General features: G+C 35.7%; 1 protein-coding gene across 1 annotated transcript; it reads right to left on the reverse strand.

Annotated features, from left to right (window-relative positions):
- Nucleotides 1-487: 487 nt before the first annotated feature.
- LOC131654127 (kinesin-like protein KIN-13B) lies at nt 488-5,154 on the reverse strand. Its single transcript, XM_058924551.1, has 12 exons — nt 4,822-5,154; nt 4,464-4,685; nt 3,930-4,103; nt 3,566-3,667; nt 3,350-3,427; nt 3,170-3,251; nt 2,577-2,736; nt 2,200-2,502; nt 1,752-1,970; nt 1,274-1,619; nt 1,133-1,198; nt 488-995 (listed from the first exon to the last, which is right to left on the reverse strand). Exons 1-12 carry the CDS (start codon nt 4,984-4,986, stop codon nt 816-818), a joined length of 2,097 nt encoding a protein of 698 aa, XP_058780534.1. The 5' UTR covers nt 4,987-5,154; the 3' UTR covers nt 488-815.
- Nucleotides 5,155-10,204: the final 5,050 nt, after the last annotated feature.

The following is a 10,204-nucleotide window of genomic DNA, read 5'->3' on the forward strand; positions in this document are numbered from 1 at the left end:
TTTTTTAACAGTAATTTTAATGGGGTTTCGATGAGGTTCTTGGTGATGTTGTTGAGTTTTTGATGGAGTTAATTTAAAAAATATTCACTTTTAACTTTCTACAACAAGGATGTGATGCTTTAAAATTTGTACAAAAAGAATGATGGTTAAGAGTGAAAATGAAAAAGATACACGAAGAAAAATTTATATGTAGGTGATATATCATAAGATCTGATACAACAACTTAATCCAATGACTCTTATTCATGATCCACCGTAAATCATTTAGTTGATGGTTCATTTTAAACGTCACCTTGAACTTATTTGAATTTTATTTTTCTAATTGAAACTGTAGTTAGTAGAATTTTAAGTGTTAAAAGGATTATTGTTGGAATACATTTCACTAAAAAGATGGTTATTGTTGTAATGAAGCATATTTTGAAGGCTTACATAACTTATTTATATTGAAAAGTTAATCCTTCTAAAGAAAATTATTAATCATACTGGTATAAAATGTCAAACAGAAAAATATATATCGGTATTCCATAATTCCATTGATCAATCAAACATCAATTGAACTTTATACATTACCTATGGCATGCAACAACAATTGCGCATAAAACCAATACATGTCTACATTCTTCACAGGGTGAAGAGAGAAATATGAAAACTCCATTCTCCAGTTTCCTTAGTTGCCAAGGCACAAAATCATGATAAATTATATCAAATTAGTGCCGCGGTATATTCCAGATCTCAATCTTCCACTGAATCACAGAAATGTATGATTCCAACCATCTAAAATAAACCTTTCTCCCTAGGAGTCTTTTTTAAATAATACTAATAACCAGAAGATGAAACCAAAATATTATGCTCCTTTAAACGTTTCTGAAAATGAGCTAAACGGTTTTGCAACTGCAGAATGCCAGCAGCCTTCTGAGATAGAATGGTGTTAAGTCTTTTAACGTAATCGTCCAGCTGATTCCCCGGTTGACCTGCTTCAACCAAGAGGTTCATCTCCTGCATATCAAGTGCAGATAAAATATGAATTTGAAAAAATAATGTTTGGGGGGATTATCATCTAAATTGAAGCCGCTTCATAACTAGTTAAATACTTAGAAGGTTAAGACACGTGAAGCGAATAGAGAATTTAATACCTCTTTAACAATATTCATGGTCTCCTCTACTTGTGTCCGGTGAGCATTTACAAGATCCTCTTCTTCCTGAAATTACAACAAGCTTTAGGTAACAATGAGCACAAGAAGATTTTTTCATTATCTCGATAGCCAGCAAATTACCTGTAAGAGGGCACTCAATTCATCCTCTGAATTAGTGGGTTTAGGTTCAGCTTTTGGGAGGTCCTTCCATTTGACCAGACCACTGGGTTTCTTCAATCTGTCATCTGTCATTGCATATGACTCCATCTTTACATTTTTCTTCAATGGTGGTTTCACCTGCTCATAGTACTCTTCAGGGGGGCTAAAATCATCCCCTTCATTTTCATCTTGCCATGCATCAGCTGTTTGATCCTCGTAGATTGGTGCAGTAACAGAAGATAAGGGAACTGAAATTGATTCTTTAAGGTTGAAACTTGCCGATAAAACATCCTTCTTTGAGTTGTTCCCTTTTGAAAGGCTTTTAACCCTGGATGTTCATTCAGTTTATAGCAATGAAATTTGTCATGTCGATGGATATAGTCCACTATTGTATCTGTGTGTGAAGTATGGTATAGGTGACTTGAGGAGAATATAACATTTTTAAAAATACCATTGTTACCTGTCAGCATATCTTAATGTATTCAGAGTGTGCTCACATGAACCAGAGCTTGGTGATATGCATGATATCATAACAGTACGGGAATTCCCAACAAAAGAATCCCGTAAAACTTCAGTCAGTTTGCTTCCCCGGAAAGGGATGTGTCCTTGGTCATTATCAAGAGCTCTTATGCATTCCTTTAGGGCGAGTAAGCTCTTGTTGATTTCAGCCCCTTCTATTCTGTATCATATAATTGGAAATGACCATGAATAATAATAAAAAATCATCAGACTAGGGACACAAATAATTCACGATACTATGATAGCATCCAGGATCTGATATATCTTTGACCTTGAAAACAGTATATGGCCAAAATTGGAACTTAATTGGATCTAATTTAAATTTCTAAGGAACTGTTTGAGAAAGGAAGCAACATAGATCCACCCTATCAATTCAAGCTAAATCATACCTTGTCTGTTTGTCATTGTCAGTGGTATCCGCTCCACGTTCACTTCCAGCAAGATCTATGAAGGAGAGCTTGCCAACAAGTCGGGGAGGTTTAGATTCACTGCCATCAACTGATCTCTTAATAGCAAGTTGAAGTATTGCATGGGAGCGAGAAGATTCCTCATTTGCACCTGTGGTTCCTGTACTTCTTGTGGCACTTCCTTTCTCAATCAGGTCTTTGATGTGCTCCACGTCTGCTACTCGGTACTCTTGCAAACCAACAATGCAAACTTGCTGCTTTCCATCCTCCCTCATGCAAAGCTTTCTGCAAAAATACAACTTTTAATTTCCTGAACACAGACTAAAATGCAATTAGAAAAAAATGTGACTTAGACTTACTTTCTATCATTAAGGAGATCATAAAGCTTCCCACCATATATTTCAAAGAAACTCACGAACAGTTGAAATCCTTGGTTCCGGTAAGTATGATGCATCAATCTTAGGATGTCTCTTGATGCTTTAAGTGGCAGTGGCTTCATTGTGTAGGTTTTTCCACTTCCTAGAAAAGCAAATGAAGTTACTTAGAAGTTTGCTCATTCTCATAGTACAAATTGTCAAAGTCAAATTGGTATAAATATTGGCACATAAGATTCAAGATTTGCCTTCAAAGGTCTCAAGAATGTATCTTTGAGATAGAACAAGATGCAAGCAGTGATACTGATTTAGGAATATCTATAAAAAAATACAATACTCAAACAAATGAATATATCTACATTTATAACTGAAGTGATAGCTTGTACATGTGTAATCAAAGAAGTCAAAGTAAGCAAGTTCATAGCCTCTTGGTTAGTAAGCTGAAAAGAAATATCAGAAAATTCCAAAGAGATGTATGATTTCAAGTGGAAGTATCACTTAATAAATAGACATAAAATCGGATTATTTTCAGGCAGGATGTAATAGCAATCAAATTGAATATGAGAGACTGTTATCACCTGTTTGCCCGTAAGCAAAGCAAGTTGCCTTAGTTCGTTCGAAGATGATTGGTACTATGGGTTCCACTGTTTCACGGTACACCTAAAAAGAACAAAAAGGTTATATGGATAGTTACAGAATCAGGGATATATCATATATAATATGATGTTGACCCCTAAATTGAACCACATTATAGTTACCTCGTCATTTGTAACCTCTTCATTCAAGACAGCATCAAAAACAAATTCATGCTTCTCCATGTACTGAGTTAAGTCAACCTGTAAAACATATATATATTTTAAAATCTACAAATATACAACATATAGACTACCAAGCCAAAACCTTTTAAAAAGAAGTGACAAGTGAGGAGTTAGTTATTTAATTTCTAACATAAAAATACAGATAGTCACACTCACCTTCAGTTTGGTTTCATGCACTGTCATAGAATTGGAATACGTTTCTATAATGTCTTCCTCATTCTTCGCTAATTCCTTTTTATTCAATGGTCTCTTACGAACCTGCATTAAAGAGTGACAGACAAATATTATCCAAACAAAATTTAAATGCTCTTCACAAATCACAATTGGACAGCATTTCATTTTCATTTTCAGATCATTCAATAAACTTTAGACTCAGTTCTATGAGAACTACTCTAGGTATTGTGCCAATGCAGTTTCAAATATACCCGCAAACAATCAGCAAAAACATTTCAACTGAAAAATGAACAAATCAATTAAAAATGAATAAGCATGATAAACTGAGAAATGCAAGAGAACATACCACAACTTTAATTTTTGCCACAGAACTAGACTTCTCTTTGTCAGCCGGTAAACTTTTCACTGCATTGTCAGAAGCACGAGCCTTGGCAGTCTGTTTGCTCATGTAAGGTTCAGAGTCGTCAAAGCTTCTACCACGGTAGAGAGAGTTGGACTCATATGCATTGGAGGTTGGAATCTATCACAACAGAGATAAACAAATTACATTCAAAATTCAAAATGAGATTTCATATTATCTAAATAACTGTACTTGCATTTTCAAAACTTTATGCGTGCTGGTGCTGTTTTTCATATATACAAAATTGGTACAATGTACAGCAAACCCGCCCAAAACTAACAGAAAAAAAGTAGTGCGGACAATGAATTGAATAAACAAGGAATTAACAGTTAAACTTCAAAATTAGGGCTAAGGATCAATACAAATTTTGCCTAGAGTGAACATGTGTAAGTACCAATAAATTCAATGTAAAACCAACCTAATACAAATACAAAAACAAAAATCCAGTACGGTCAATGAAATTAAATAAACAACAGCAACCTCAGTAAGAAGCTCAGTATCAAACGAATGCAGATCCAACAAACCAGGACTGAAATCACCAGTGGAATCTTCGCCACTCAACTTCAGCATCGACGCACCGCGATAAGCATCAGGAGGCGAAGCAGGCTCCATATAATAATCACTCCCTCCATTAAAGCTTCTCTGAGCATTCCTATACATTCTCCCTCCCTGCGCTCCTCCGCCGCCATACGAATTATAATCCTACTCAAATTTCAAACAAATTCCAAACAAATATCAAACAAATTTCAAACAAATACAAAATCTCACTAGATCAAATCAATATAATCAATAAACGAACATAGAGAATGAGAAATTGGTGAAAATTGATGAAACGAACCTGAAGCGGATTCACGGCGGAGGAGGATTGAAGATGTTGAAGTCCAGCAGACTGAAGCCATCTGTTACCGGTGGAGGCGCCGTCGAGAAAGTTATCGGAGTATTGCCGTTGGTGGTGAACGCCGGTGGCACTAGATCTAAGTCCCTGTCGTCCTCCACCGTTCATTTTCACTTCAACCAGATCGGAACGTTCTAGAACTGCAATGGAGTGAAATCGAAGATATACACGATGCAACAACAACAACACAAACGAAATGAATGAAGGAAAGAATAGAGAGATTTTGAATTTTTTTTGAATAAAAGTTTCTCTCGAATTGGCACGTGCGAGGAGTGAGGGGTGAAACGACGACGTAGAGACGGGGCCGGTGTAGTATTGTGGTGGTGAAGTAGGTCCCGTAGTTTTTTGAACTTTGTCCCGTTTCTCACATGGGTGGGGACCACCGTTGTCTAGAATGAATTAACGTTGCGCGCTTGGCTTCGCATTCAAAATTTCTACGATTTTTTTTTTGAAGTTTTGGGAAGGTCCACGTGGCAATATTTTGAACTGGGTTTTTGTTTCAATGGTTACGAAACGGATCGATTTGCGGCGTTGCCCCGCTCCTTGTTGGGCCCGCTATATACGTTGTTTCCGGCCCTTTTTGTGGTTTTTGCCCATTTAATTTACTTTATAGAAAGAAAAAAATTGACACATGATAAACCTTTAAAAAATTCTTCAAAGTGAAGATGTCATTTGTCAAATGTTATCGCAAACCATAAGGATCTTCCTATCCTACAATTTATAAAAATGTATACTTTGCTAATATAACGAGGGTAGTCATGTATCGCTAGAATTGTTTGTGGTATTTATAGTGTTAATAAATGTGGTTGGGTCTAACTCAACCCTATAAATCCGGCTTATAGGGTGAGGATTGTTCCCCACTTATAAGGACATGTTCAGGTCATATATTGTCCGATGTGGGACTCTTAACACACTCCCTCACGCCCAGGACTAGACAATTGGAGCGTGGAAATAAATGGTGGGTGGTCCGATAGCGGAAACCATAGAAGGTCCGATAGCGGAAACCATAGAAGGTGGCCCACCGAATCTTAAACGAGGCTCTGATACCATGTTAAGAAATGTGGTTGGGCCTAACTCAACCCTACAAAACCGGCTTGTAGGGTGAGGATTGTCCCCCACTTATAAGGACATGTTCAGGCCATATATTGTCCGATGTGGGACTCTTAACATATAGTATTTTGAAGTGGTTATGATTTACTCATGTGGAGAGGTGGAAGTTTTGAGTATAGTTTTTTAGGTAGAATATTGGAGATCAATTGATCATGCCACTCAACTTTCAAGTTGGAATATTTATATATACTCATTTGGTCTGGATTAGAGAGTGGTTTACCTTAGCTCCACGACTAGGAAACATAGCATATTAGGAATTCAGTCTCTCTGTAATATAGGGAGGCTGTTATAATTCTTTGATTGAGCTTTCATCGACTGCTACTTGAACACGTCATCTCCCACGTTTAATGAGTAAATGGGGCAATGGAAGATGACTTGGGTGGCCCAAGCCGAAATGGAAGGTATGTTACCCAGAAATAGCCCTCGGGGCGTATCAGGCGATATGTCTTCCCCATGTTATGAACCAACCCATAGTTAAGGTAATGGGCTTACATTTTACGTTCTTGGGCTTTCCTTATAAAGATCTAGTGAAATTATCCTAGTATTTGGTTGGAACAAAATTGGTTTGTACCATATCCTAAAGGTTTTGGCGATAACAACATATTTAAATAACAACTTGGTATACTAACTTATGTTCCAGTGTGCATGACCATAGACTAAAATTTGTGATGGCATCTAAGTTCTGGCACCATATTATTGAACAATAAAGAGAAGTTTGGAGATCTTGAATCTGAAGAATCAGAACCTAAGCATCAAACTGTGAAGGTGGTCAACTTCTGAAGACCAGACTCTAAAGATAGTGAACCTCTAAATATCCAAACTCTAAATACTCAGACTCTGAAGCTGACCAACGCTAGGATCAAGAAGACATTGAAAGGTCACTATTAGACTCAAAGGTCATTTTGTCCTCTTCTGAGTAATTTCTCTACCATGCTTAAGTAACATCGGAAGAATGGTTAAAAACTCTAAACTACTGCTAAACACTCATAACAACTATAAACCACTTCAATAATACAAATTTTTTGGAAACTTATAAATTGTCAACCGAGTCGAGGTAATTTTAATTACTTGAAATTGTGTATTTTTGCACAATTATCATGAAGATGTCAGAGTTGAATTACATCTGAGTTATTACATTGTTCCTTACATTGAAGTGACATAATTCCCTTGCATCTAATGCACTATTAACTTTATTATTTATTTTGTTTGTCTACATATAACATGTTAATTTGCCTGTTTTATAGCAATTCCATTTTCTATGTATGTCTCCTTATTATGTATTGTCTGCATTCGACAGACTTGTAATTATTCTAATCCTCTATATAGGAATTTCTTAGACTACAGAGATGTTAAAGTTGTTATTAGTATTGGTTGCTATTACAATATACTATCTGAAGAAAGCACTGGAGATGGAGAATCTCAATGTGGATTTCCAATGACTCGTGTTGTGAAATCCACTGGCTTATCACTTGGAAAAAGTGCACGAGATCTTGCTTGCCAAGTACATTGTCTTGTTGATCCTTCTTTTTCCACTCTCTATTTTCGAGCATGGTATAAGGAGGAAAAAGTAGTTGCAAGAAAACAACTAAACTTTACTTATTATTGACATAACCCCATTAAGAGTATTGTAGATTAATTTAATATAAGCTTTTAACACCCTAAACCTGCGATAGAAATTTTTCTTTCATTATAAAACATTGCGGAATATAAGACAAGGTGTCAGACCAACAAAGTATTCAACTTTTTACTTCGAAATAGAAATTGAAATTCAAAACATAACAATAAGGTGCGATTATCTAACTTAAGACAAAGTAAATAACATAGCAAAACAATTCCAACTTTGATGTTACAATATCAGAGTTATTATTCAAAAATAAACTAATTGTTGACTTAAGGTCCGACAGAACATAAAAGCAAGACATGTAGTCAAACTGGCCATCTACACCATCTTCCATAAACAACAGCAACAATCACTCCTCAGTGCTCAGTCTCAACCTAGGAATAATTTGCACAGGGGTTCACATAGAGGGACATAAAACACAAAAAGGGTGAAAATACATTCTATAAAAATATGTTGTATAATAACAAGGATACCATTTAATCATACGACACATCACTCGCAATCAATCATAATCATACAATATCACGAAACATATACAAGAATAAATATACCAATGACTTCCCTTTTCATGTCCATCCAAATGGTAGCCTCGTCTGGGTGTTGGAGCCGTATCAAAATGTATTCTCAAATAGTTTTAGTCACAGCCTAAAAAAAAGTTAATATTTTGACACTGATATGGTGGCACATAGGCTTGCATACTTAATTACCTAATTCTGGCCTTGAATACTACCCATAGTCCACCATTTATTTGGCATTCTGCTGCTCTTACACAACTTAGGATTAGGATGAGAAGTACCAAAATACCCTAGTTCATGTAGAACAAGAGACATTTTCTACACAAACAAAAATTATTGATCCTGGCTTCCTTGCAATAATTTTGTTTTAAGTTAATTTCTTAGTTCTTACTATTTAAGTTTTAGTAATGTTTAAAGCCATGTGAGAGAAATATACTGCACTATTTTCATTTTGTCTTGTTAGAGTGCAGAGAGATGGAGGAACCTTTATATGTATGTTGGCATTCACAACTTTGAATTACACGCTTTTTCTGCTGCTTTTCAAATGGTATTGAATTATAACTTAGTTTTGTTGCACGCTAATTTAAATTTCCTTTATGTCAACAGTCATGATCTTGCTCTTAATATAAAAAATATTGATAGCTAGTTAACCTTGTTTTTTTTACTCAACATTACTGGTTAAAAGTACTAAAGTCTAGAATAATGTTCTCCCCCGTCCTTAATGATATGCACTTACTTTTTTTTCACAAATATTAAGAAAAGTTACTTGTGAATTTAACATGTCCATTTTGTGTGAAAATCTTTCTAAAATACCCTTTATATATTAATGGGTCTCACTTTTACTTTTCATCTTTTAAGATAAATTAGTAGTATTAATTAGGGGTATGGTTGTAAAAAAACAATAAATGCACCTAGTAATTTGTATAGGAGCTTATATTTAGGGACAACATTTTTGGGAGGGCTTATAATTAAGAACATGTGTAGTGTTTAAGAATTGAAAGTTGTAATCATCCAATTGCTCTCAGTTGTGCCTCTTGAAACAATAAGTAAAGCTTGACAGCCATTTTGAATAGTTTAACACTTTCTTTTAGTGTGATCAATGTCATCTTGATTTTCTTCTGTCATAGACTCTTTCACTTTGTTTTGCCCTTCATTGCAACACACTAAAATTGCCCTCAAGCCGTTAAATCCCTTGCCCGAAGGACTTGGAGTCTCCTCGTACAAGGTCCAACCTAAGGTCTCACCCAAGGGATTTGACCAAAGCTGAATTAAGAGACTTAACCTAAAAAGTCTTGCTTGAGGGTCTATATCGAAGTCTAACTCAAGAGACTTAACGCCTCATATATGAGGGACTTAAAGTCTCATCAAACATGCTCAACATACAATACCGCATAAAGGACTTAGAGTCTTATCAATTAGGCTCATATAAACCTCTTGCTTTATGGACTAAGAGTATCTTCAAACAAGTTCTAACCCAAGTTCTCGCCTAAGGGACTTGACAAAAATTTGACTCGAGAGATTTAACCTAAAAAGTCATGCTTGAGTGTCTCGATCGAAGTTTTGCCCAACACACTAAACACCTCGACTAGGGGACTTAGAGTCTCATTAGACAGACTCAACATATAATCTCTCATAAAGGACTTAGAGTCTTATCGAATCGTCTCATATATACTCCTCGCTTGAGGGACTTAGAGTTTCCTTAAACAAGGTCTAACATATGGTTTCTCCCTAGGGAATTGACGAAAGTTTGACCCTAGAGATTTAAACTAAAAAGTATTATGTAACACCCTTCTAAACCCCGCGGCAATTAGTAAAATAATCAGAGTAAAACATTTAAACAAGGGTGCCACAATTAAATAAAACAATTAAACCAACTATTGTTTGAAGTCATGCTTCATCAGGAAATGATTTACCAGAACATAATCATGTTCATCACAATGGAATAAGAAAACATCGCCGATACAACCAATGAAAATATAATCCAACACCAAATAAAATAGAGTAATCTCATAAAACTCAAAAATATCATTCCCCAGTGTTACAAGATCAGAGCATGGCCGACACGACCCAAAATAACGGA

Source organism: Vicia villosa, linkage group LG2 (assembly GCF_029867415.1).
Source record: "Vicia villosa cultivar HV-30 ecotype Madison, WI linkage group LG2, Vvil1.0, whole genome shotgun sequence".
Lineage (NCBI taxonomy): Eukaryota > Viridiplantae > Streptophyta > Magnoliopsida > Fabales > Fabaceae > Vicia > Vicia villosa.

What these genes read in the sequence shown, in the direction of transcription:
- LOC131654127 (XM_058924551.1), bottom strand. Translation starts at nt 4,986, where the DNA reads ATGAACGGTGGAGGACGACAGGGACTTAGATCTAGTGCCACCGGCGTT. An exon ending in TGCATGAAACCAAACTGAAG is followed by an intron (nt 3,428 to 3,565) that starts GTGAGTGTGACT and finishes TATGTTTTACAG; the next exon opens with GTTGACTTAACTCAGTACAT. An exon ending in CCATGAATATTGTTAAAGAG is followed by an intron (nt 996 to 1,132) that starts GTATTAAATTCT and finishes CTTGATATGCAG; the next exon opens with GAGATGAACCTCTTGGTTGA.